General features: G+C 53.8%; 2 protein-coding genes across 3 annotated transcripts; one reads left to right on the forward strand and one right to left on the reverse strand.

Annotated features, from left to right (window-relative positions):
* The first annotated feature begins 3,386 nt into the window (after positions 1–3,386).
* Positions 3,387–12,865, forward strand: ICMT (isoprenylcysteine carboxyl methyltransferase). Of its 2 annotated transcripts, XR_008200713.1 has the most exons (6): positions 3,387–3,581; positions 4,412–4,500; positions 5,367–5,536; positions 6,299–6,516; positions 9,572–10,000; positions 10,903–12,865. XR_008200713.1 is itself a non-coding variant. In XM_052653468.1 (5 exons), exons 1-5 carry the CDS (start codon positions 3,387–3,389, stop codon positions 9,752–9,754), a joined length of 855 nt encoding a protein of 284 aa, XP_052509428.1. In that variant the 3' UTR covers positions 9,755–12,865. The 2 variants fall into 2 exon arrangements, 1 of the variants encoding a protein (XP_052509428.1); XM_052653468.1 differs by having other exon boundaries at positions 9,572–12,865.
* A 1,282-nt stretch (positions 12,866–14,147) lies between these two features.
* RNF207 (ring finger protein 207) lies at positions 14,148–26,787 on the reverse strand. The gene is made up of 18 exons (XM_052653467.1): positions 26,768–26,787; positions 26,468–26,658; positions 25,476–25,608; positions 24,222–24,366; positions 24,052–24,133; positions 23,903–23,978; positions 23,697–23,822; positions 23,255–23,301; positions 22,924–22,996; positions 22,789–22,857; positions 22,197–22,265; positions 21,950–22,047; positions 21,077–21,263; positions 20,720–20,905; positions 20,390–20,441; positions 19,842–19,959; positions 15,178–15,258; positions 14,148–14,316 (listed from the first exon to the last, which is right to left on the reverse strand). Exons 2-18 carry the CDS (start codon positions 26,656–26,658, stop codon positions 14,148–14,150), a joined length of 1,902 nt encoding a protein of 633 aa, XP_052509427.1. The 5' UTR covers positions 26,768–26,787.
* Between the last annotated feature and the right edge of the window lie 105 nt (positions 26,788–26,892).

A 26,892-nucleotide genomic window follows, 5' to 3' on the forward strand; every position in this document is an offset into this window, starting at 1 on the left:
TTATGCACTTTGGACTGATGTGCTCATAAATTACGAGTCATTTACCAGACTGTGGGGAGGGGGCTTTCATGCCTGGAGCAGGGAGAGGCCAGAGGAAGGGAAAGGAAAAAAAAACTTTTGGAGGGTTAGAGTGAGCTGCAGCCACACTGGACAGGCCCCTCCTGGCCTCCATGTGAAAAGTGGATGGGGCAGAGGCCTGTGAGTGACAAGGAGTCCCAGGAGACCTCTCTGACAATGTCTGACCGCCTGACTGGCGACCCACCAGCAGGAAGGAGGGAGAGGCAGAGTTCCTGAGCTGTTTCCGACTCGGTGTCACGCTTGGACAGGAGTCAGCTTTTCACCCTGGGAAGCTGGTGTAGGTGAAGGTGCCTGGTTAGCACCCATCCTTGCCCCTGTCTCCTACTTGCTCTGCAGCATCCCCCCTTGCTACAATTCCTCATACTTAATAAAGCAACCCTGTTTGAAAAAAGGGAGCCTAATTTCATCTCAGCCTGCAATTTAACTTGGAAAAGTCGATAAGGTTCTTAGGGCTCTTTAAAACTCTTGTTGGGCCCAGGATGGAAAGCCACCTCAGCTGATGGGTGGGTGGCTGGCTGGGGGTGGAGTGGGGAGGGGAGGCCCCAGAGAACGACCTTCCTGCATGAGAAAGGGGTCCCTTTGTGCACGCCTTACAGCTCCTCGAACAAAACACATTCAAATGCTTATTTAGAGGTGGGGGGAAAAAAAAAAAACCAAGCAAGGCATCTTCAGGCCGAGCAGTTTTTCTTTATTTTCTTTTATTATTGTACGTGTGCTGCTCCTTTATCCGGGGGGATGACAAACTGGAGGGACACTTGGAGAGCTGGGTGGTGGATGGACTTGTCTGATCAGCTCCCTTTCCTCTCTGGTGGCAAAACCTGTTTGATCAGATCTCTGTGTTTTGAGTTTCTGTCTGTATCTGTGTGAGTTACTCTTCCTCTGTGTGCCTGTGTGTATCTCCATGTGACTCTGTTTCTCTGGGTCTATGTCAGTGCATGCATACATTTGATTACTTGCCTTTACCTTCCATCACTCCCCTGTGAACCCTGGGTCCTGACAGATTCAGAACTCTAGTAGTGTCAGTCGTGTATGACTCTTTGGGATCCTATGGACTGTAGCCCACCAGGCTCCTCTGTTCCTGGAATTCTCAAGACAAGAATAGTGGAGTGGGTTGCCATTTCCTTCTCCACGGACTCTAGTGACTTCTAAAAATTCCCCTGCATGCCTAGCCTGGCCTCATCTGGGAGGGGATGATCTCCCCATTCTTTCTGCCTTCTCCACGATGAGACTGATGGAGATGTATGGTCCAAGGGGAACTGATGGACAGAGAAGAGACAGTTGCTCAAGCCCTCCAGTCTGGATTACATGTTATTTTGTGCCCCTCCCCCAGAACAGGAACTGTCCCTGGGGCAAATCAGATCCACTAGTCGGCGTGGAAAGCGGATGCCACTGGCTAGAAAGGGAGCTTCCTGGGAGCAGCCCTCTACCTTAGGACCAAACTCACTCCCAGGAGTGAAGATGCAATAAGCGCCCTCTAGTGGCCGTGAGGTGTCCTGGCGATGCTGGAGAGGTCTTGAGTGGGGGAACTGGTAGAAACTGGGGGCAGTGGCAGGAGTCCCTGCTCTCAGCTCCCAGAAAAGGCCCAGGCTTCCGTCCCACGTGACACAGCAACTGGGTGACATCAGATTTTTAAAACATTAAGTCTTTCAGTCCCCATGTACTGAGTTTAGAAAATGTCTTCTGAGCACCTTTTAGATAGATACTGGGCTTACAGATCATCAACAGGAGATTGGAGTCAGGATCCCCATTTCACAGAAAGTTGAGGCTCATCGAGGTGACTTGCCCAAGGTTACAAAGCTGCTGAGCCAGGCTCTCCATCCTCCCCTGAACCCAGCTGTCCAGACACGAGGCCTCCTGCCAGGTCCCATAAAGACAGAGAAGGGTAGGGTGGCCAGAGCCTCAGATGCAGGCTGGGCTGACCACTAGTTGGGCTGGGCATATCGCTCTCTGACCCACTGCTCTGGGTTCCAGCCTCCCCTGGGGCCTGTCCCCTATCCTGCTTCAGGCTGGCTTCCTCCTGCCTCTGTGTTTGCAGGCTCTATCCCCTCCCTCCCTCCCTCTCTCCCTCTCTCCTGTAGCTGTCCTTGCTCTCATTTGCAGCTGCAGGCTGCCAGTACCAACTCTCCCAGGCAGCCTCCTACCCCTCCCATGGGTCTCTCCCTGGGGTCCCTCTCATTGCTGCTCTATCCTCACTTGATTCCTGCCTCACTCTCATCCCACAGTAATTTATTCTGTCATTTGCTTACTTGCCTTTCTCCTCCATCATCCATCCATCCATCACGGGAAGTGGAGGCATTTACCATTTCAAAAAGGAACAATTTTTCTTTCTTTCTTTTTTTTTGCTGTCACTTGGCATGCGGGATCTTAGTTCCCTGACCAGGGATGTCACATTGGCCCCCTGCACTGGAAGTGTGGACCGCCAGCGAGGAAAGTCCAAAAAAAGAGCAATTTCTAATTATAAAATAATATATATTGATTTGGGCCATATGGGAAATACAGAAACCATATAAAAAAGATAGCTAAAGTCTCTCAGAGTTCCCCTACCACCAGAAGATTACTGCTGTAAAATAATTTTGGCTTCTATTCCAATCATTTTTCCAGGTTCATCCGTATACTTTTGTTTTTCCCAAGTGAAGTCAGGATCACACTGAAAAGTTTTTCATTCTGTCCTATAAAATAACGTCCTGAGGATTTCCACGGTTGGCCAACATTCTCCCCCGACACGAAGTGAAGGGGGCGGTCATCCTGTTCCGTGAATGCCGCAAGGGCAGTGTCCCTGCAGCAAGGGCCCCCAGCGGGGCGCTTGGAGACCCTGCCGAGGGCAAGGCGGTCCCAGCGCGGACCTTGTGGGGCCGGCTGCGCAGGGTGGGGTGGAGGCGGATCGCCGGCTCGCGCCTGCACGCCCAAGTGTCGGTTTCGAGGGGGACCACACAGCCGGGGAAGCTATAGATTTCAAGTGATTTCTCCGGACAACGGACATCCTGAAGTTTGGGGCTGACTCCTGGCAGACACCGGCGGTGACTTCTCCGCGCAGGACCCAGGCTCCCTGCGGCGCCCCGCTCTGCTCGGCCTGGGTCAGGCGGTCCCTGTTGGCGGCACAGTGGGGCGGGGCCGCGGGGCGGGGCGCTCCCGCCAAATTCAGGCCCCAGCCGCGCGGCGCGGCGGTATCGCGAGAGCTTGCCGGCAGCGCGCAGGTCCTGGCGGCTCCTCTTCGCGGCCGGCGTCGGCGGCGCAGTGCGCAGGCGCGGCGGGCAGGTTTCCCAGGGCTACGGCCCGCGCAGCCGCCGGCCTGTTCGCTTCCCTGCGCCATGGCAGGCTGCGCGGCGCGGGCTCCGCCGGGCTCCGAGGCGCGCCTCAGCCTCGCCACTTTCCTGCTGGGCGCCTCGGTGCTCGCGCTGCCGCTGCTCACGCGCGCCGGCCTGCAGGGCCGCACCGGGCTGGCGCTGTACGTGGCCGGGCTCAACGCATTGCTGCTGCTGCTCTACCGGCCGCCGCGCTACCAGGTGCGGGCCGGACGGAGGGCCGGGGCGGGGATGGGGGCCGGGCGGGCTGGGCGTCGCGAATGGGCACTGTACCCCCCCGGGGTCGAGGTCCAGGTCGGCCGACAGCGCGGCCCACGAGAGGGGCTGCCTCCCCCGGCCGTGTTCTTAAGCAGCTGCGAGTTCAGGCGGCGGGAGGGCGTCCTCCTCGCCAGTCCTGGGGGGCGTGGGGTGCGGGCCCCCTTCGCCCGGCGGAGTGGGTGGAAAATTGCAGTTGGCGCGGTTCAGCAGCTGCGGCAGATGAGCGCGTGGGGTGGGAATGAGCGGGCCCACGAGTTCTTTTATGTAATTTGAGGTGTGGAGAACTATCTACCTACTGTCAAGTCTGAGGTCAGAGGCCCCCGCAGTAACGTGGAAGGGGCTGGGCGCGGAGTCCCGGCTGTCCCGACCGGATTCGCTGCGTGGATTTGGGAGAATCCGGCCAACACGCTAGGTTTACGCTGTTTTCCCATAGCCCTGAATAACAACAATCCTAATAGTAATGGCAGCTAAAAACTTCTATAGCACTTCCTCTTAAGTACTTTACATGGGTCATTCTCACAGCAGTCCTTAAAGGTAGGTACAGTGGTCATCCCCATGTGTAGATGGAGAAGCCCAGGTCCAGAGAGGTTAAGTAACTAGCCTAAGGCCACAGAGAGGTGAATTTTGGATTTGAGTCCAGGCAGCCCTGCTTCACCCCCTTTAACCTCTGAGTAAGTCGACTCAATGGACTTGGTGGTGGTCTGCTTAGACCAGGAAATAAGACATATGCTCTGAACAGCCAGGTGACTGAGCCTCTTTTGGGTCCGTTTCAGATAGCCATCCGAGCCTGTTTCCTTGGCTTTGTGTTTGGCTGTGGAGTGCTGCTAAGTTTTAGCCAGTCTTCCTGGAATCACTTTGGCTGGTAAGAAGTGCTTTGGGAACCATAGTTGTGAGTCAGGGGTGGGTGGATCAGAGGGTCAGTAGTGATGGTCCCGCGTCCCTGGCTGGCTGAAGGCTAGTGAGGGTTCTGAGGGATTGAGGCCTCCAGCTTCCTAGATTCCTGCATCCCGGACCTCTAAGGTAGAAGCAGGTCTCTCGTGGCATCCTCCCTGTAGGTGTTCTCATCCACTGCACCTTCAGTAATGTGACCAGCCCTTCCCAGAAAGAGGGTCTTGGTCCTCAGTGACAGGAAGGGGCAAGGCTCTGGCTCGTCTTCACAGGCCTTTTCCGTCTCTAATTTCTATTAGGTCACATCTAATGCTTCCCCCACGGCCTGTGTAGGATTTTCCCTACACTATGATTTCAGTCCCTTGAGCCTTCTAGTCCCTGACCTGGATATGAACCAGTGGCTTCCAGGTAAAAAGCTTTATCTCCTATTGTCAGTACTCTGAGCCATCTAATCCTCCTTTGCTGGAATTATTTCCGTTTTTTGGATTTTTGTATTCGACATACATCACTGCTTTATTTTGATACTTCTCCTCTTTCATGTTTTACTGTGCGTGATGTCATTTTTTTTTTTTAAAGGCAGAAGGCCCATAATGCCTCCCTAACCCATGTTTTTCTTTTTCCCCTCCTCCTGTGATGCTCAAAGACGTAGTCCCTTGACAACCCCAGTTTCTGCAAACCTCGGGAGTAATGTGGGTGCCTGTGCCTGATATCCACTCTCAGGTGACAGCAGAATATCATCAGAGAGTTCAGGGACAGTCCAGAACAAACCAGCGCTTGGACTTACGGCCAGCTTAATTCTCTTGCCTCAACTTACCTTATGTTCTTTTTGTTTTTAAATAGGTATATGTGCTCCCTGTCATTGTTCCACTATTCTGAATATTTAGTCACAGCAGTCAATAACCCCAAGAGCCTGTCCTTGGATTCCTTTCTCCTGAATCACAGTCTGGAGTACACAGTCGCAGCTCTTTCTTCTTGGATAGAGTTCACACTTGAGAATATCTTCTGGCCAGGTCAGTGTGCCCTGCTCTCCCTCTCCAGGGGAGATGGGTGGCCTCCGCAGGGGCCTGAGGACAGTGGCCTGGCTTCACCTCCCAGGTCTAATCTCTCCGAGTGATTTTCCCCAGATCTCTATCCTCACTAAGCTCTTTATAAAGGGCGAGCTTCGCCTGTGAATTCCACCTCTGGATTTTGAATGGGAGACATGTTGACCTTTCACTTTAAGCCCTGTGAGACATAGTTTGCACCATCTAACATGAAGTTCCAGCCTTTGATAGCTGTAACCCCAGTTTTATAATCAGGGGGGTCTGGATCTGTTCGTTTTCTGCGACTTGAGAAATTTCATATGAAAATGTTTACTAGCAAAAACCACTGCATCTGGTAGCTACTCTGACACTGAACTTTGTGCAACAAGTTAAATAACATAGATGTAGTTCCTCAGATTCAGTAGAGGGCCAAGGTGGGAAATGCTGAGCCTTCTTTGCTTCACTTAGCTGCTCTAGTCCCCAGAGGCAGGAGGGGAGCCCATCAGCTCTTTGCCTCGATGCTCTAACTGGACTGTTGGTGCTTCAGAGTAAATGGATGAACAGCACAGTTTTGGGGGCCGTGCTGTGCTTGTCATTAAGCTTCAGGGTGATGACCAGTGCTGATCCCCCACCCCCAGCATGTTTTCTAGTGTCCCAGTCTTTGGAAATAGGTTAATTTTAAGCCTGCAGAGGGAGAGCTCAGTGGTCCAGGGTCTTCACTCCCCCTTTGTCACCGTCTCTGTCCTGCAGAACTGAAGCAGATCACCTGGATCAGTGCCACGGGGCTGCTGATGGTGGTGTTTGGAGAGTGTCTGAGGAAAGCGGCAATGTTCACAGCTGGTTCCAATTTCAACCATGTGGTGCAGAATGAAAAGTCGGAAACCCATACTCTGGTGACCAGCGGAGTATACGCTTGGTTCCGGCATCCGTCCTACGTCGGGTGGTTTTACTGGAGTATTGGAACCCAGGTACGGTGTCAGAATCAATACCAGTCCCCTTTAAAGTTTTTAAAAATAGTACCTTAAATCGACAGATAATTCAAATACTGTGAAATTCACCATTTCAGGGTGTACGATTCAGTGGATTTCAGTGTATTTACAAAGTTGTTGGTTCTCTCCCACCTTTTCTTTTTAAAATGTTGTGTTTATTTATTTATTTATTTATTGGTGGTGTCACATGGCTTGTGGGACCAGGGTTCCTTGACCAGGGTCGAACCTGGGCCCTAGACAATAAAAGCAGAGTCCTAACCACTGGACCACCAGAGAATTACCTGTTGGTCCTTTTTTTATTTTTAATTTTTATGAATTTATTTGTTTTTGGCTGCTCTGGATATCCTTTGCTGCTCGTGGGCTTTCTCTAGCTGCAGGGAGCAGGGGCTGCCCTTCCTTGTGGTGCTTGGGCTTCTCACGGAGGTGGCTTCTCTTGTGGAGCTCTGTCTGCTCTAGAGCACAGTAGTTGTGGCGCATGGGCTTAGTCGCTTGAGGCATGTGGAGTCTTCCCAGACCAGGGATAGAACCCTATCTATGTCGGCAGGCAGATTCTTAACCACTGGGCCACCAGGGAAGTCCTGGTCCTTTTTATATAGGTACACACGTTCCCTGCTGTGTTTCAAGTGATAATTGAATAAACGTCAAAAGAACTGATTTAGTCTTTAACATTTTTTGCTGTATGCTTAAACCTGGGTGTCCCAAACTTGTAAACTCTTGGCGATTCTGGGTGCTGTTGCCCCATCTTTTGTACCCCTTTTCTACTTCTTTAACTTAGATTTGGAGCCTCACCCAGTGGGGTGAGGACAGAGATGTGGATGTGGGGAGAGCCCTCTGCCACTCAAGGGGCAACTTAGCTGATTTTCATTAGAAGCTGCTATTAATGAGCCCTGATGGCGCAAGTGGTAAAGAACCTGCCTTGCCAATGCAGGAGACATAAGAGATACAGGTTCGATCCCTAGGTGTGGAAGATCCCTGGAGGAGGGCATGGCCATCCCCTCCAATGTTCTTGCCTGGAGAATCCCCATGGACAGAGGAGCCTGGCGGGCTACAGTCCATAGGGTCAAAAAGAGTCGGACAGGACTAAAGTGACTTAGCACACAGCACAGCACACACACAGCACGTTAGTGAGCCCAGAGTCGTGTGTCAGGTTTAATGTGAGTGATGGAGGATTGCTGGGTCTTAGGCTGCAGACTGAGCCTTGTGTCTGGACAGTTGTCTCTTGAATCTGTTCTCTTAGACCTAGAAGGACTTGGCCAGAGTATGTGGGTAGAGCTTAGAAGATTCATCACCTCTTTGGGAACATCCAGTCTGGGCCCCAGGCATCCCATTGCAGGCTGGTACCTGGGGACCTTCCGGTGACCCTCAGTGGTATACAAGGGGCAGCTTCTTGTGCGGCATTCATTTAAAAATGTGCATTTCTGCAGCTTCCTGTGTTAACAGTCACATTCTCTGGATACAGACTGATTGCAGAGGAACCATGTAGTTTGCCATAAATGCTGACTAGTAAGCCCGAGTGCTCTAGGACTCAAGGTTTTGTTTTCCTTTTTAAATTTATCGGGCTGCTTTGAGTCTTCCCTGGTGGCTTGGTCAGTAAAGAGTCTGCCTGAAGCACAGGAAACCCAGATTCGATCCCGGAGTCGGGAAGATTCCCTGGAGAAGGAAATGGCAACCCACTCCAGTATTCTTGCCTGGGAATTCCCATGGACCGAGGAGCCTGGCGGGCCGCAGTCCATGGAGTCGCAGAGTTGGACAGGACTGGGCGACTGAGCATGCACGCGCCGGCTCTCAGGTGTGGCATCTGGCTCTTTGCTGTGTCCTGGGGAATCTCCGTTGCAGTGCACACTGACCGCTAGTTGTGGGCTCAGCAGTTGCGATGGCATGTGAGGTCTTAGTTTCCTATTGGGATCGAACCCACTGCATTGGAAAGCGGATTCTTAACTAGTGGACCACCAGGGAAGTCCCTCAAGAGGTTTTCACACCTCTTTAACTGTAGATCTTTTTACACTGTGACCCAGCACACAGGTGTATGTGAATACAGAATAAATCTTTTCTGAAACAGCCCTTACCCTGCCTGTGTACAAAACACGCTGTGTTCCAGCTTGTTAGTGTTTGTGGTGCTGTTTCTGATGGAGGGGATTGATTTCAGCTCCATGGCGGGCTGTGGCCTAAGAGTGGGACGACCCACTGTAGGGTCTGCTGAGAGGCCTCACGCGCCTGCCGGCCGGGTGGGTCCCAACTCTGACGTCCACTCCTTGGCCTCCCTTAAGTAGGGTGGCAGCACCACTTCAGTGGCTTGCTCTGGGGGTTGAATGGCTTACTGGTCGGTGGTAAAGGGCTTGGCCTGTGCTGGGAACACAGGAGACACTCAGTAAACAGTGGTGAGAATAAGAAGTGAGGTCTGGTCACCCACTGGGGGAAACACATCCCGGGCAGGGTTGGGGAGGGGGGGTCAGAAGGCTTCCTGAGCTGCACAGAAGTGGGCCAAGAAGCTCCTTCTCTGAACTTTGAAAGCTGTGCTAAGGAGGCACGATTGAGGGCACAGTGCTTTCTGAGCAGGGGGAGTATTTCGAGGGAGGACAGTGTACAGTGTGCATGGGGAGGCTGGGCTGGGGGCAGAGGACCAGGGAGCTGTGGGGTGGAACGGAGCAGGTCCCCACGGGTTGGGCTGGGGCAGGAAGTGGACAAACTGGGAGCCATGCAGGAAGGCAGTGGTGCTTACAATGGGAATTCACACGTGGGGTCGCCCTTGTAATTTTTAGGTACCTGTCAGGTAAGAGGAACAAGAGAAAAGCAGACCAGCCAAAGCTACAGCAATGAGTGTTCAGTTCTGTTATGAAAGTGATGGTGTGATTTCAGGTCATGGTGCTCTGGCCCTGGGCTCAGGGTCTCCAAGACCCTAGTCACATATCTCGAGTCTCTTGGGGCCCTTGACAGGAAGTCCTCTGTGGGTGTTGGAGAGCGGCTGACGCCCTTCCGGCTCACGGTGTGGAGTCGCACTGACCCTGGCCCACTAACACTGTGTTCCCTCCATCAGGTGATGCTGTGTAACCCCATCTGCGGGGTGAGTTACGCTCTGACAGTGTGGCGGTTCTTCCGTGACCGGACAGAGGAGGAAGAAATCTCGCTGATCCACTTTTTCGGAGAGGAGTACCTGGAGTATAAGAAGCGGGTGCCCACAGGCCTGCCTTTCATAAAAGGGGTCAAGGTGGAGCTATGACAGGCCCAGGGTGGGCCCAGGCCAGGCTAGGGGCCCTCCAGCTCCTTGCAGCCTGGGGACAGAACTGCCTCCTGTCGACCACTCTACAGAATGGATTTTCTTAATCATTTTCTATGTCATCAATTACTCTTCTGGAATATCACTCAAAATCAAATGGTCAGAAGGCCTTAGGACCAAAGGAACCCCCCCCGCCACCTCCCCTACTCCCCACCACCCTGGAGCAGCCTGCTCTTGGGCTGAATCAAGGTAGGATATAGATTAAAGGTGGACAAGAAGCAAATAACAGCAATACCCAGCAGCGCCCCCCAGACGTGCCTGGGGAGTGCCTAGGCCACACTTCAGCCCTCCACGAGGCCGGGGGTGTTGAGTTATAACCAAGACCCCTGGGGAGAGAGGTGACCTCCCCCCTCACATGAGTGAGGCGCCTGCCACAGGAAGGGGCGCACAGGCTTATCTGTGTTAGAGACATGTTCAGAATCCTCACTTTAACCGAAAAACACAGCACAGCTTTAACCTCCTTATTTCTGTCCTTACATGCGTGAGCTTCTCTACAGTTTAAGACGCTTCCTTTGGTTCCTCACATATCTCATCCTGTTGACTTACCTATTTTTTAAAAATAGCAGTATAAACTCAAAGTGGACTTAACACAGTGTATGAGCCTCACCCTTTATTCGGCAGAAAGGCAGCATGGATGCCCCCAATGACCTGGCTGAGGCTTCAGGTTACCAAGGCTTTCCGTGCCAGGGAGACTGTGGGCCCCTGTGGCTTTCCTAGGGTCCCGGCGCCTGCTCTCCTTCCAGAAGGGCCTGGCGCTACCAGTGACAGGCATGTCAGAGATGTGCCATTCGCCCTTTATCCAGGAAACGCTTCTGGACACCTGCTTTGTGCAAGGCATTGTTAAACGTTGAGAAATACTGCTCTCCGTTTATTTGGGGGTTATTCTTATTTTACCATAGCTTATATTTTTGTGTTTTGACTTAAATGTATTAACCATTGATTCCTATGGTCTGTTCTCAAACTACCATCATCCCTAATGCCATTTCAGACTGTCTTCCTAAGGGGTTTGAGCATAAGCAGCTATAAAATTCCAGCAAGTCGACTCATGAGAAAAATAGAGCTGAGATTTAGTCACTACTTTCGTTTTTCAGGTTTGGGGAGAGTGGTTGGCTTTACGAGTCAGACATATGAGCTCAGAGGCGCTTGTTGAATTCTGGATTAGAGAGAGGAACTTGGTCTCAGTGTGACTTCTGTCCATGAAGCCCTGCGGTGGCGCCCTTGGAGCGTGGATCGAAGCCAGCATCAGCACCTGGCTGGAGCACTGCTACACCACACCACCTGGCTTTCAAGGAGTCACTAAACCTTTCCGTGCCTAGACCTCCCCATCTGTAGAATGGGTCCATACCACCTACCTCACAGGGGTGTTGTGAAGACTTAGAAGAACAGTGTCAAATGTTTTTAACACTTTGGTGAGAGAGATGACAAAACCAGTACTGTGTGAGGTACACACAACTGGACATTGGAGTCACTGTACCAGATACCGGAAACGTGTGTTCAAAAAAGCATCTTACCAACTCAAAATGCTATTTATTTCTAGATTTCCTGGCCGAATTAGTGTTTTCATGATTTTATATACCAAAGAGGTGTACGGGTTCGTCGGCAAGAGGTGTGACACTTGCTGGAGGGAGGACCCGACCGGCTCCAGTCTTGGCCTCCTGAGGTCTTGCCCGCCGATAGCCCGGGTGGCAGCCTCAAGGCGGTAGGTTCCTCTGGCGGTAATGCTGCCTGGTGGGATGTCAAATGCACTTAGTGTGTGTGGGGATTGAATCAGTCCTAAACTTGTTCCCCACGCCACACTCAGCAAAGTCAACCCACTTAGTAGGACTGCAGGATGGAGGCGGGTGTGGCTGCAGCTTTGGCAGTGGCCCCCACTCTCCGAGGCAAAGTTCTTGCTGCGCTAGCCAGATAGGAGCCAGCTTTCCTCGACACTGGGGGCCGTGAGGCTGTCTAGCACACAGAGAGCCGCTAATAATGCCTGGCTTTATGGACTGTAAGACTGAAGGCTCTGGCCTCTGACGGTCTGTCCCTCCTCCGCCTGCCTGCCAGGCCGGGGGCTCAGGAGGCCAGCCCTGGGGTCCCAGGGAGACGATGCTGTCACACTGCCCACCCGGGCTTGACAAGATGTTCTGCCCTGCTTTGTCCCCCAGGGCGGAAATTAGCAATTACTTAGGGATCAGAGATGAACCGCTTTGGGACAGGCTTTGGCAAGCGATCGACGTTCATCTAGCACTGAGATCTTCAGGTTATTTTTAACTTCGTAAATTTAGCAGTGCCAGCGTGCAGGGAGGAGAATCAGGTTAATGAGGTACAGGCTTTTCGGGTATTCCCGAAAGCTTTTCTTTGGGTAAGGGCCACATCGCCAGTTCCCTCCAATTAAGAAACCGTCAGGAGACTTCTTTTTCCATCGCAGGTTTCAAAGCGGAGACTCTGAAATGGAAGAGAGGCACCGCATAGAACAAAGTTGTTTTGAAGCAGTGTAAAACAAAATACTTTATGGGAGTTTGCAGGCTGAGGCCAAGAATGCTGGTTTATGGAAAAGAAGTTGTGGGGCGAACCTGACAGAAGGCAGCATACCCCACCTTTTCATGGTCATGGGCCGTTTTGTACACCTAAAAAGTAAACTCTCTTAATCCCTTTAACTTTCTAACTCTGGTTGGTTATCATGATGGGGAAACGTCCTTGAACCCAGGGGTTGCGTTAATAGTAGCGTCTCCTTTTGGTAGCAGCCCCTCCATGATGGGAATGGTGACTCGCTGGCCCTTCTCTGCACTTTCTTAACTGCCTTAGATAGTTGTGCTCTCTCTCCGCTCTGCATTTTGCTTCTGTAGCGACTTAGCAAGGCCAGGCCACCCCCAGCCTGTCTGGCTGTGGGGGCGGTGGTGGTGGGGAGACTTGCTGTCAGTCTGCCCTCCTGGGCTCGCTCCTGTGGGTCTGTCCCATAGCTAAGCTAGGAGAGTAACCTTACAGAGTAATTGCTCTTCTTTTTACATGCAGAAATGTTTATTTAAATATTGGATTTTCTTTCACAGATACTGATGATTTCCAATTCTTAAATAAAACTGTACTTGATTTCGCTATGAACAACAGTGTGACTGTGTGGGATTCAGAAACTCTTAAGGTCTTGTTACTTCCAGTTAAGAAACGTCCAGAACCTAGAGCATAAAGCCAGACGTATCTGCCTCCTTGGTTCTGTTCTGAGTTCCTCCCTTTAAGGGGTGTGTTCTTCCTGTCCATACCCCACCACCACTGTAGAGGTCCGCCCTTCCCCCACCACGGTGGAGGTCTGTGATGCTTTGGGATGGGACCTGCACACAGCAGGTATGCAGACCTTGGGTGCTGATGTGACCAGTGGACCAGTGTATTGACCTGCAGGCCCACCTGGCACATGAAAGCCACCTGAATCACTAAATCAAGCTGGTATTTAAGATGTGACTCTTGGCATCATTTTGCCGCCAGAACTTTGAGTGTTAGGTCATGCAGTTCGTTGTTCAGTTGCTCAGTTGTGTCGGACTCTGTGACCCTGTGGACTGCAGCACGCCAGGCTTATCTGTCCTTCACTATCTCCTGGAGCTTATTCAAACTCATGTTTATTGAGTCAGTGATGCCATCCAACTACCTCATCCTCTGTTGCCCCCTTCTGCTGTCCTTATCTTTCCCAACATCAGGGTCTTGCAGGTTAATTTTCATGTTTAAGTGTTCTGTTTAAGTTCCACTTGACAAAAAGGCTACTGGGTAAGAATGAAAAACCACCGGAGCAAAGTTGCGGGTGAACTGTGCTTTAACGTCATCAGAGGTGCACACAGGAGAGTGACAGTAGGTGGGGACAGCTGTGGGTACAGGGGTACGGAGGTGCTCTTTCTTCGCTTTATGAGCTCAGCCCAGGCCCCACAGTGAGAAAAGCTGTGTTTTTCCCCTTGGCTGAGTCAGCACTAGGATCACAATGGGGTAGAACTTTCCAGCTAACAGCGGGGCCGTGGTTCAGAAGGAATAGGCTTCCTCTGAGGCAGAGTAGGTGCTGCCCAGTGGGTTAGTCCAAGAGGCTCGTTCATGAAATTCAGAGGGTGCACCCTGGCAGGAGTTCACAGCCCAGTATACAGGGAGGTGCAGGGTGAACTGGGATGCCTCCTGGAGCCACTGTGATAAGGGTCAGGACTCTGAACCACGAGAAGTCTAGCCTAAGCCAGAGAACCTGAAATAGGGACCTGCCGGAGTGTCTGGGTTTTATTGATGATAAATGATTACAAATTAAAAAAAGAAAATGAGAACTGTCTTTTCTTCACTCTCCTGGCCTTGACTGGCTTGTCGCAAAGTGCTTGACCCTGGAACTGGTCCCAGGCTAAGCTGGGCGCTCCCTCCAGGTGGGGGCATCACCCCCGTTTTTTGATCTGGGTCTGGGCACATCTTTGTTTTTCAGTGGAGGCTCCTCTGCAAGGCCGCCCAGAGCTCGGCTGTTTCTCAGCTCTGAGTTCTTCTCCTTCTTCTCTGCAACACTTACTGGATCGCTCCTAAAGAAACACTAGGCGTGACCCCCCTCTCCGCTCCTGTCCCCATCTCCTTGGTGTCCCAGCGCTAAAATCCACCCAGGCAGAGGCTTTTAGAACAGCAAGCCTTCCCAAAGGGCACCAGGGGGTGACCACAGCAGAACCAGAACCACACCACGTCATCTCCTAAAGGATTCATCTCGCTTCTAAGACTTGTAGCTGCAAAAACGTCCACAGTTCAGACCATTTCAGAGGCTTGTGACCCTGCTCTTTGAGTCGACCCTCCCTTGAAGCAACCACTCCAGGCACTCCAAACGGTGCCTGGAGTGGTTGGGGCTGCTTTCTGCTCTGTCACCAACCCCACGGTGGCTTTGGACACAGCTGACCTCTTCCCACCCACAGGCCCTCTTAGCTCTGATTTTCTACAGCTCCAGTGAAACATGAGAAGATCTGTTTTCTGACAGTGTCGCTCTGTTACTGCACATTCTTTTCTCCCTCTGGCAAGTATGTTGGCAAACACTGTGGCTCCAATGAAGGAAGAAATAACCCTCAGTCACTTTTCCTTGAGTCACATGGTGTAAGAGCCAGGGTGCTCAGAGGTGTGTGGGGAAGGAAGCTGGCAGCCATGGCCATCTGTGGTTACAAAACTCCGATCATGTCCATCCAAGTCACATCTGTCATCTACGAGGTCACTGGTTTGAAGGCACCACCGAGATTAAGAACCTCTCCAACCCCAGAATTTATACACGGAGGCCCAGCCGGGGGTGTAGAGCTGGTCAGTGTCAAGCAGGGACCAAAAGAAAACCCAAAGTCTGTCTTTATCATCTGTGTTTGTCTCTGAGATTAAATCATTTCGCCTGCTCAGGTTGAAAAGACCCGCCTTACCTGGCCGGGGCCTCGGCATTCACGCCATCATCATGCGTGTTTTGTGGATGGTCTGATGGTTCATCCACAGGGACCTGAAACCTGCAAGACAGAAAGCAGTTCCTGGGGTCTGGATGCAGCAGAGCCGGCCCGGTGCATGTGCTCAGGTTCACGGCACAAACCCTAACCTGAGCACACCCTCAGGGCCCTCCTCGGGCTTTGGGCCTCAGATGTCTACCGGGGGCCAAGGCCATAACAGTGGATGAGAGAGGCTGGGCCCTGTGTTCCCGGGAGCCCTGTTCTGGTCAGGGAGACATGCCAAGGTGGGGCACCGCAGGTCCGAATGCAGGGAGTGACTGTGAGCAAGACCTGCTTTCAATAGGAGGGTTCGGGAAGGCCTCTCTGTTGATGCTCAAGCTGAGGCCTGGGTGACACGGTCCCTGGAACAAGCTGAAGCAACAACATTCCAGGCAGAGGTGGGGAAGTGGAGCCAGTCCAGCTTCTTTGCAGAACCAAAAGGCTTTTGCGACAGGTGTGGGTTGGGGCTGACGAGGACAGAGGTGGGCAGGAGGGTCTCAAAAGGACTCTCAGGCCCCAGGCCACACTGAAGGTGGGGTGTCTCAGAAGCAAGAGAAGAGTGAGATGAAGGCGACAGACAGTCCAGGCTCATGATCATTGCTCCAAGGTCAAAGGATGTAGCTGGAAGGTCGCTGATGATGGAGCAAGAGCATATCCAGGGGGTGGGGTTGAAGGGGGTTCCCAGCACTGGGAGGGGAGGAGGCAGAGGGCAACTCTAGACCAACCTGCAAAGTGGTCCATGAAGAGGGGGAGGGGCAGCCTCCCTGCTCACCCCAAACCCCCAGGAACTGGGCTCCAGCCTGAGCTCCTTTCTATTCACTGACACCAACCACAGATGCTGCTTCCCTACAGAGGTGTGACTGCCAGGGTATTGCCCCTTACAGGCGGGCAGGAGCACACTACTGGCAGCCAACTGCTCACCAAAGCAGGGCACATGGAAGGGAAAGGATGCCCACAGAAAAAGCGTGGCTTAGAATGGGCACACAGTGTGAACAAGTGGGGTCTGTGACACCACGATGTCACCTCCACTCAGAGGGCCCCAGGATTGCGTCCATCCTGACTGTATGCAACACCAGAGGTTAGTTCTGCTTGGTTTTGAGGTTCTATAAATGGAATCACACAGTATCTGGAGTAAACTGCACAGCCTAAGAGGACACTGTCATTAGTCCTGGGTGGACAGGGATTTGATCAAGACTGCAAGAGGAGGACTTTCCTAGTGGTCCAGTGGCTAAGACTCCTCATTCCCAATGCAGGAAGTCTGAGTTGGATCCCTGGTCCGGGAACTAGATCCCACATGCTGCAATTAAGACTTATGCCGCAATGAAGGTCCCACATGCCACAACTAAGACCCAGGGCAGCTAAATAAGTGAATATTTTTTAAAAACTGCAAAAATTATGATGAGTGCAACCACTCAGTGTGACTTGTTAAAGTGGTCACTTAAAAGGTGGCTTGGGGCTTCCCTCGTGGTTCAGTGATTAAGAATCTGCCTTGCAATGCAGGGGACACTAGCTTGATCCCTGATCTGGGAAGATCCCACATGCCACAGGGCAACTCAGCCCATGGGCCATGATTAATGAAGAACCATGAAGAACCATGCTCTTAGAGCCCGTGCTCCACAACAAGAGAAGCCAACTCAATGAGAAGCCCAAGCACTGCAACTAGAAAGTAGCCCCTGCTCACCGCAACTAGAGAAAGCCCTTGCACAGCAACGAAGAGCAGCACAGCCAAAAATAAATATGTAAATAAATATTTTTAAAAGTAATAAAGTTAAAAAATAAAAAGTGGCTTGGCAGTTCTGGATGAATACAGCAATTGTACACACACACTCTTAATTTCCCTCCTTCCCAAAACTCACTAAAACTAGTAAAGGGACCAAAACAATGAAGGGGGAAATCCTCTCCAGGTTGACAGCAGGAGAGAATAACAGTGACATCTGGAAGCTGGAGAGCAGTAGACAAGTGTCCACTAATTCAGCAGACCTGAGAAGCTGCGGTCCCACCAGTCCCCACCACAGAATCCCCAGGGCCCCAGGAATAGGGAGCCCCGTTGCTTCTGCAGCTCAGGGGCTGGGACTGAAATAGGACAGTGAAGGTTAAGATCCCTACCTCTGAACAGCTGCAACCCCCCAACCCTGAATTCGGAAAGGTTAGTCCCTGGGAGGGTATGACACACAGATGAGAACTACTAAAAACCAGAAAATTAGGTGTGCAGACAAACGATCCACATGGTGACCTTCCAGGAAGGAAACTGGGCAAAGATCTAAAACTGACATTGGGGCATTAAAAAAAATGAATCATGGGGCTTCCTTGGTCGCTCAGTGGTAAAGAATCCTCCTGCCAATGCAGGAGACATGGGTTCAATTCCTGGTCTGGGAAGATTCCACATGGTGCAGAGCAATTAAGCCTGTGCTCCACAGCTACTGAGCTTATGTTCTAGAGTCCAGGAGCTGAAACTACTGAGCCCACGCTCCACAACAATGGACGCCTCCTCAATGAGAAGCCTGCTTGTGGCAACTAGAGGGCAGCCCTTGCTCTCTGCCACCAGAGAAAAGCCTGAGCAGCCACGAAGACCCAGAACAGCTCAAAGTAGAAAGAAAAAAAAAAGGCAAAACAAAAAACCCCACTTACCCAGATGCCTCACATGACCCACGTGCTCAGAGCTTGAGCCTGCTCTCCCCCACCTCACTCCTAACATGAAGAGGCAATCAAAGATTTCCTGACATCTGACCAAAGCCTTTATCATGAAAGGTAGAAACCTAAATGGAAAGTAACTTGGAGAAAACAGCCTTCATGGAGAAGGAAACTTGAAAAAAAAAAAAAAGCAAAAAAGTCTATCAGCTCTATCGTGTCCATGAAACAACAGAATGCTATGTAACTAGAGCAGTCAAAGTACCACAAACACCTCTTTGGAAGTGAAAGCCAATTTATAACATTTAAAAGAGCTCTTGGGGACCACCCTGGTGGTCCAGTGGTCTCTGTGCTCTCAATGCAGGGAGCATGGGTTCAATCCCTGGTCTGGGAACTAGATCCCACATGCCACAACCAAGAGTTCAAGTGCCACAGCTAAAGATCACAATGCAGTAATGAAGATCTAAGATCCCACGTGCTGGAACTAAGACCCAGTGCAGCCAAATAAATATATTGTTTAAAATGAAAGAGCTCTTGGAAATTTTCTTCAAAAATGAACTAAATAGACAAGCTGGAAGATAAAAGAAGAAATCTCCCAGGAAGTATGGCAGATTAATGAAGAGATGGAAAAAAAAGGACTGAAAAGGGAAGGTAAATCAGAGGACCAGCCACAGAAGGCCAGTAAACAATAAGAATTTCAGAAAGTGGAGAAAATCAATTAACCACTTCAAAAGAAACATGCCCAGACAAGGACACATATTTCCAGATTGAAAGGACCGACTGGTACCCAATGGATAGAACGTTTGCTATTGTTTACTTGCTAAGTCACATCCTATTCTTTGCAACCCCATGGACTATAGCTAGACCTGCACCAATGTGAAATTTTATAACACTGGGAACAGAGAAGATTCCACAAGCTTCTAAAGAGAATAAGTAGGTCACATTACAAGGATTAGGAATCAAAATGCTTTCAAACTTCTCAAAGACAACCTTGGAAGCTAGAAGACAATAGAGCATTGCCTTTAAAGGAGATAATTCCCAATCTAGAATTTCCATTTAGAATTCAATACCCAGCAAAACTATCAGTCAGTCAAGCACGAAGGCAGAATAAAGATACTATAGGAACTTCCCTGAAGGTCTAGTGGTTAAGACTCCAGCGTTCCAATGCAGGGACAAGTGTTCAATCCCTGGTTGGGAATAAGATCCTGCATGTCTCACAGTATGACCAAAAGATAAAAAGAAAGAAAGATACAGCAGACTTGTGCTGTTCAAAACATGTTTGTCCTATCTTCTCAAGATGCTGTTTGGAGGATAGAAAGCGAAAGTGAAGTGAAGTCGCTCAGTCATGTCTGACTCTTTGCAACCCCATGGACTGTAGCCCACCAGGCTCCTCCATCCATGGAATTTTCTAGGCAACAGTACTGGAGCCACCAAATCATGAACGAAGGCACGTGGAGTATTGGAGTCAGGAGATCTCACTTCGGAACAAGGCAAATGGAGTCCCCTGGAGGGTGGCAGAAGGAGAATCTAGGCTGACCACTGTGTACCAGTGCTACAGGGCAACCACCCTGGGGCTTGTGACTTGAGAGGCAGGCACATTGAGGACTTGCCACCAAGAAACCCTCTGCCCCAGTAACACTTCCTGTGCCCAAGGATGGTGCTGAGAGTCTGGTACAGGTCCTTGTCTAGACTTGGTTTAACCATGGGCTGGGGAAGTTCTCTCTCCTCTGTGTCCTGCTGCCTGGATCAGCTGAAGATCCTCATTTCACCCCCAAAGTGTAAAGAGGTGGGTGATGTGTGCCTAGAAGCAGAAACTCAGAGCAGCCCACTCATTCTGTGTTTTAGCTGAGGTCCAGCACCTGACCTGCCCAGATCATGACCTGGCCCACTTCCCTGACAGGAACTCTTCCAATGGTGTGGCACTTTCTCTATCCACATCCTGAAGTATCTTGGTTCCCTCAGAATACCTCCAGCCTCACCTGGGCTCCAGTCGCTCCTTCACCTTGGCAATGGAGCGGATGTAGGGCGTGATTTGCTTGGTGATGGTGGTCAGGTAGGCATTCTCCTGCTTCAGCTGGAGAAGGTCATGGAGCTGGGCTGTGGGGGCCCAGGCCAGAGCATTAGGTCTTGTTGGCTTCAGATCCTCACTCTCCAGCCTCGATCCATGTAAATATCCCAACTATTTGAGTGATTACCTCTAATTAAAGCATGAGGTAAGATTCCTAAAGTCATCCTACTTACTGAATTCTGACCTCAGATATATTTTTTGGGGGTCACTTAGCAGCTGTGAGTCAAGAACTAAGTGGGGGACTTCCTGGTGGTCCAGTGGCTAAGACTCCACACTCCCAATGCAGAGGATTTGGGTTAGATCCCTGGTAAGGGAACTAGATCCTCCATACCACAACTAAGACACGGCACAGCCAAATAAATAAGAAGAGCTTGGGAGTTCGAATCTGGTTATCGGGTAAATGGCTTCCTGCCCCTGAAAGCATGTGGAGGGGAGCACTCAGTAGCAGCTGCCCGGGACCTTCATATATCTCCTGTTCGTTAGCCACCCGCTGGTAGGAGTCCTCCCAAATCTGAAAGAGAAAGTAAGTTGGATATTGCACATGGCCGAGTTGGAAGTTCCATCGGGGCCGTTTCTGTCCTCTAGCTGCTCAGACCACAGGGTGCTCCCAGGCAGTTCCTGGGTTCCAGGCAGCAGAGACCCAGGTTCCAGAGCCTGTGAAGGCCTCCTGGGGCCCCAGGCCAAGTCCCCGCACCCCACCCCCGCCCCGCCACTTCCTGTCTGGGGGTAGCCCACCGACATGCTGACAGGTGGGGCTGCAGGGGAGAGAGGTGCCTTGGGAGGGGCTACCTCCTGGAAGACTGCTCTCAGGCCCTCCACAGAAGCATACTCCGAGGCGATCTGGGCGTCCACCTGCAGGGCCTTGTGTAAGATGTCGCCCATGATCTCAGCTTTGATGAGCGAATGGTGCTTGGTGAGGTCCCGGTGCAGCTCCTGTACCTGGTCCTTCAGGTTCTGCATCTCTGCCTGCAGGCGCTGGGGGAGGGGAGAGACCGGTGTATGCCCGTGTGCCCTGCAGGCTGGGTGCACGGCGGGGGCCTCGGTGGGGGTGCACCTGGCAGCCCTGGTGGCCGGATGAGGTCTGGCCACAGCACTTTGGCGCGAAGGGTGGGGCCTTTCCTCGCTGGCCCATCCCGGCCCCCTCACCCGGTAGGAGTCCTCGTAGTGGCGGCAGTGCTCCGTGAAGGGTGAGTCGTTGCCCTCCGCCAGCAGCACCTTGGTACTGATGGACCGGTGCAGTGTGGGCTTTTGGACCGGCGACCCCAACATCTTCCCTACCGGGGAAGGGCAGCCGCGCCCCCTCAGCACCTTGGGGCCTGAGCCCCCTGCGAGCCTGGGGAGAGAACTCGTGTGGATGTGGCTGTGGGGGTCCAGAGGGTCCTCCCTTACCCCAGCCTCTCACCCCACGCGACACACCAGAACCACGCAGGGGCCCTCAATAAACCTGATGCCAGGCTTTGTCCACCCAAGACCAATGACATCAGCAGGGTATTTTTAAAAGTTGAGAGTTGTGCCAGCATGCAGAAGAGTCCATCAGGATGTCCTCAGGGCTGGTCCCCAGCACACCGTAAGTTCATGCACACACGCGGGACCTTGCAAATTTGGCCTGATACCCAGTCTCCTATGCCTGGGGCCCTGGGACCCTTGGCAGACAACCCCAGCTTAGGCATTTCTCCTAACTCCTAGGGATCTCCAGCTCTTTAGACTGACCCCCATTCCCAGGAGTCAGACCCCCTGTGGCTTCTGGTGACTGAGACCCCACTCTAAGCTACCCTTCCTTTCAGGGCTTAGACACCCCAATCCAGGTGCACAACTGCGGTTGGGGGCAGCCCCTGAGTCCTCCTGTTTACCGCGACCCGGCTCCAAGCCCAGTCTACATGGGCTTCCGACCAGGATGGCTGCTTTCAGGCTGGGCAGGCTCCCGTGTGGGAGCTTGGTGAGCTGAGAAAGTCTGCCCCCACCCCAGTGGAAATCTTGTGCCCGCCTCCCCGTTCCCGGTCCGGCGCCCTCGCGGCTCACGTGCTAGTGCCACCCCCAGCACCCGCCGCGCGGCGTGGCCCCAGCAGCAGTAGCGGCTCCAGGCAGCGCGCGAACTCGGCGCGGTGGTCGCTGGCGATCTGGGTGGCAGGATGAGGTCGTGAGGTAGGTCCCTCCCCTGCGGGCCCGCGCCCTCGCCCGCGGCCCACCCCATGCCGCAGTCTCCCCGGCCCACTTTGCGTCCTCGGCCCGTGCCTCCACCCCTGGCCCACCCCGCGCCCCCACGCACCTTGCTGCTCTGTGCCGGCCGCAGGCGATGTGGCCGCGTGACGATGCCCTGCAATCTCTCCATCAGCTCCTGCGGCCGGGGGAGGGGGAAAGGGGAGGGCTCTCAGGTGGCTGGGGTGACACTGAGGGGAGGGGTCTGGAGGGCGAGTCTGCCTTTAGGATGCTTACTTGCCTTCCGATCCTCCCTGGGATTGGCCGGATGTCCACTCCAACCTCCCCCACCCCAAATCGACAGGAAAAGTTGGGGTGTCTGGACTTCAGTAGACTCTGCATTTTTGGGGAGGAGGTTTATGCTCCCTCCAGGCTCTGCTTGTCCTCTTATTTATTTATTGGCTGCACTGGTGGCTTTGGGGGATCTTAGTTCCCCCGCCCGGGACTGAACCTTGCAGAATCCTAACCACTGGAGACCACCAGGGAATTCCCTGCTGTCCTCTTAAAAGGGCTTCGCTGGCCCCCAAGTAGTTTGTAGATGACAATGTGGAGGAGGTAGCCAGCCTCCAGGGAACAGGCTGCCCAGCCCTGAGGTGGGGGTCTCAGATGTGCACATTGGGTTCCTGCTGGGGAGGGGGGACCCAGAAGTTGGGGGCACTCACGTAGCCCAGGTCCAGGAACTCGGCCTTGTTGGCCAAGCTGAGGAAGGAAGAGCAGATGACCAGGTGAACCTGCAAGAGGGACACTGCTCAGTGCCTGGGTGGGGTGTCCAGCCCCATGCCCCCAGCTCCCCTTACCTGTAGGGTGGGCAGCAGAGTGGCCAAATGGGAAAGCTGCTCCTTGAAGGCCTTGTCCTTCTCTTCATACTGGCTGGGGGAGGGGCAGGCAGCCTCATCTCCAAGAGGAGGGCTGCCCACCCCCACCTGGGTGGGGCCTCAGAACTGGGTGGTTTCATCTCCCCACCGGCTTTATGCATCCTTCCCTGTCTCCCCTTCCCTGAGCCACCCTGCCTTCCCCCCATGGGGCGGACACCTGGATGTCTTGCTCTTAGGTGGGATGGGGCTGGCCTAGGCTCCAGCTGGTGTCTGGAGGTCAAGGGGCAGAGGGTGGAGACCTGCCACCACTCACCTCTGCACGGCCTGCAGCAGCAGCGCTTTCCTCTCTGACAATTTGTCCTGGGAGGAACGGTCCACTAACTGACTGAGCAGACTTGGCCCTGCTCCTTCCCAGCACTCTCCCAGGCTCCTGGGCCCCAGCCACACAGCTGCTTAGGCTGGCTCTCTCTCCAGCCCACAAGCTCTGCTACCCCCGCCTGGGAGCACCAGCAGCCTCATCTTCAATGTCACCTCCTACGGGAAGTCTTCCCTGACCACATCACATCACAGACCCCAGCCTAGGGCGGGCCCTTGCTCCTCCTCTGAATTTTCCGGGCTACTGAGATTAACTCCTGAAAGTAGTTTAGTGCTTGCTACACTGGAATCTCTAGGAGGGCTGGGGCAGGCCTGGGCCCTAGCCAGGTCATGCTGATAAGGATTCTGGGCTGTAGCTGTTTAGTCCCCCTACCCCTCACCTGCATGCTGCTGAAGAGGGCCTGGATGGCGGCCTCCTCCTCCGCCGCGCTGCGTCGCACCTCCTCCACCATCGCCTGCAGCAGCTCGATGGCTTCTCGAGTGGCGGTCTGCAGGGCCTTCACCTCCTGGGGACAGGGCGGCCTCAGCCTCCTGCGGGCGCGCGTTCCCAGCCCCGGCCCCGGGGCGCCCGGCAGCCCGCGCTCACCAGCACCGCCTGCTGCAGCCGCTCGCAGCCCTGGACGTAAGCTGACTCGAGGTCCACGCAGTGGACGCGGCTCTCCCTGCAGGGACCCCGCGCGTGAGCCCCGCTCCGGGACGCTCGCCAGCCCCTCACCTCCTGCGCCCTCTACCCACCCCTGCATGTCCCGGAAGCAGCGGATGCACAGCAGCGACTTCTTGTCGGTGGAGAACAGGACATAGGGCTCGGAGTGCAGCGCTGCGGCGGGGGCGGCGGTGAGGGCGCCGGCCAGCGCCCGCCCCCATCCCCGCCTGGCGCCGGCCCCGTCCCGGCACGCCGCACTCACTGCACTTCTGGAGCACGTCGCGGCTGCGCTGGCCCAAGGCCACGATGTCGTGGCTCGCGAACATGCGTGCCCGGTGCGTCTCGTCTCGGCAGCGCGCGCACAGCGGCTGCCCACACGTGTTGCAGAAGTACGTGGTCTCCGCGTCCTGCGGACAGAGCTTGGGCTCAGCCCGCCGGTGAACTGGAAGCCTGTGTTTTCGAGTCTCCGGCAGGGGCAGGGCCGCCGGCAGCCCTTCCATGTAAACCCGACGCGCAGCACTCTGTATCCCCAGTTTACAGACGAGAATATCGAGGTTCAGATAGTAGGTGAGGGGGAGGTACCCAGAAAAGGCTTGAGGAGGGGGTTCCCCAGGGTTGTGGGGAGGGCAGATACTGTATTTGCAAAACATTTAACCTACAACAGAAACGTATGTGTGCCCGTGGGCAAGACCTGTCAAGCCCCTCTTGGCACCTTCAATAGGAGCCACATGGCTGTGTTCACCCCAGCCATTTGAAGTTGGGACTTGACTGGGAGGGGGAAAGGGGTGAAGGTGTGCAGGTGCCCTTCCCTGTGGCTGAGAGTCCAAGGCATCGATCCCAGGAATGGATATGAAAACACAGACCCCCAACTTCTTTGGCATTCAAGGCCATTTCCTCCTCAAGCTCTCCCTACCTCCGGCCCCTCACCTACTGCTCCTTATCTCCATAATTCTGGGTAGCATATATTCTAGAACTTGCCAGCACACCCTGACCTTTTGCTCCTGTACGGACATCCTCCTGGGATTCCTCAGACCAGGTTCCACAGTCCGGAGAGAGTCCCCTGTGCACTTCTCAGTCCAGCCCAAACCTGGCCTCTGCTCCCAGGTCCTTCAGGATGACCTCTCCCCCAAAACACAGTGTGCTCACATCCCCTGTCCTCTCTGGCTGCAGATAGCGGCTTGCGGCTACCCAGGTAGCAGTGGACCCTGGAGGGACTCCAGGTCTGTGCACTGGATTGCTCTTCCTGTTCCATTTCACAACTCTGCCCTGAGTTGGGGGCCAGTAAACTACCCCCAAATCCAAGTGGCTTTAACCCCTGCACCTAGCAGACTGTTGGTTCAAGTGAGTTGTTTCGGACTTCAGTCTCCATACCAGTAAAATGGGGCCTCTGTTCTGGATAGGAGGTGCCTTAGAGAGGGGCTGGAGAGCCCGCTGTTGGGTGATCCTCTGAGGATATGGCATCAGGACAGTGCAGCCTGGCACCCTCCGCTCCCCACTGCACCCCAGGTGCCCCTGCCTGCTTGCCGCACTCCAGGTCGCAGTTGGCGCAGCGCACCACCTCGGTGCCATCCCCTGAGCTGTCCACCAGGAACTGCAACAGCCGATCCACTGGAGGGAGCCCGCTGGGGCCCTTCACCACCGTCTGGTGCCTGTGGAGAAGCTTCAGCCTAGCTCCAGATGCCCCTTCCCCAAGGCTCCCTACCCATTTCCTACTGTGTACATTCCAGGAGGAACTAAAAATAGGGTGGGAGGTGGGGTGCCTGCAGGCCTGACATCTATAAATATTTCAGCCAGTGCGCACTCCAACCGGTCCCTTCCCAGTCCTGGAGGGATCCTGGGAGGGGGTTGGCGACTCAGGGTGTCAAAGGCAGAAGCCTCCCTTCAAGCCCCTCTCACTGCATTAGGCAAATTCAGGGCCACCCCAGGTATCCTGAGCTTCCCTGGTAGCCCAGAGGTTAAAGAATCCACTTGCAATGCAGGGGACAAAGGAGGCTTGGGTTCAATCCCTGGGTCAGGAAAATCCCCTAGAAATGGCAACCCACTCTAGTATTCTTGCCTGGAGAATCCCATGGACAGAGGAGGAGCCTGGTGGGCTACAGTCCATGGGGTCACAAAGGCTCAGACACAGCTGAGCACAGATGCACAGGTAGCTTGAGCCAATGTAACTTGCTACTTTGACCTGAAACTTAAGGACCCCTAAGCGAGTTATTGAGAGTGTCCCGACGCTGAGCTGAGATCACCTACTCCAGCAGCATCCAATTCCACAGCACAGGCACTCTAGCCTGCCCTTGCCCCCTGATTCATCTTGAGAGGCCTTGGGTTATAATCCCAGGTCTCAGTTACCCTGATCTGTAAAGTGGGCAGGAGCCTTCACGATCTCTGGCAGAGAGGCACCAGCTGGGTGCAGTCTCTCCCAGCCTTCTTCCTGAAGAGTCTTGGCCTCCCAGCACCCAGATCCCTTCCCAGAGGGAGCCAGCCTCCCCTCCTCCGAGGTTTCCAGGCACTCACTGGCACAGAGGGCAGGCGAGGCGGCCATCAGTAGCGCGGCCACGCAGGCAACCGGCGCAGAACTCGTGAAAACAGTCCAGCAGGCAGGGGCGCTCATACTGCGCGTGGCACAGCGGGCACACGAGGGGGTGGCCGCTTGTCCCGTCCAGGGCGCCTGGGCCCTCCAGAGGCGTGAAGATAGCTCCGGACATCTTCAGGGACAGCGCAGGAGGGCGGTGGAACGCCCTTGGTTGGGGAGGGCTCTCTCCGTGCCCGCGCCGGCATCAGCAGCCCCCCTTCCCCTGCGCCGGTCCCCCTTACCTGTCCGGCCCGGACCCTTCGCGGCGTCCAGAGATCGTGGAGCGGGGGAACAGCTAGGGTTCAGGGCTGGGGGGTAGCGCGCCGGGGCGGGGAGGATGGGCAGGAGGCGCGCAGAGAGGCCAGAC

Source organism: Budorcas taxicolor, chromosome 16 (assembly GCF_023091745.1).
Source record: "Budorcas taxicolor isolate Tak-1 chromosome 16, Takin1.1, whole genome shotgun sequence".
In the NCBI taxonomy this organism is placed as follows: domain Eukaryota; kingdom Metazoa; phylum Chordata; class Mammalia; order Artiodactyla; family Bovidae; genus Budorcas; species Budorcas taxicolor.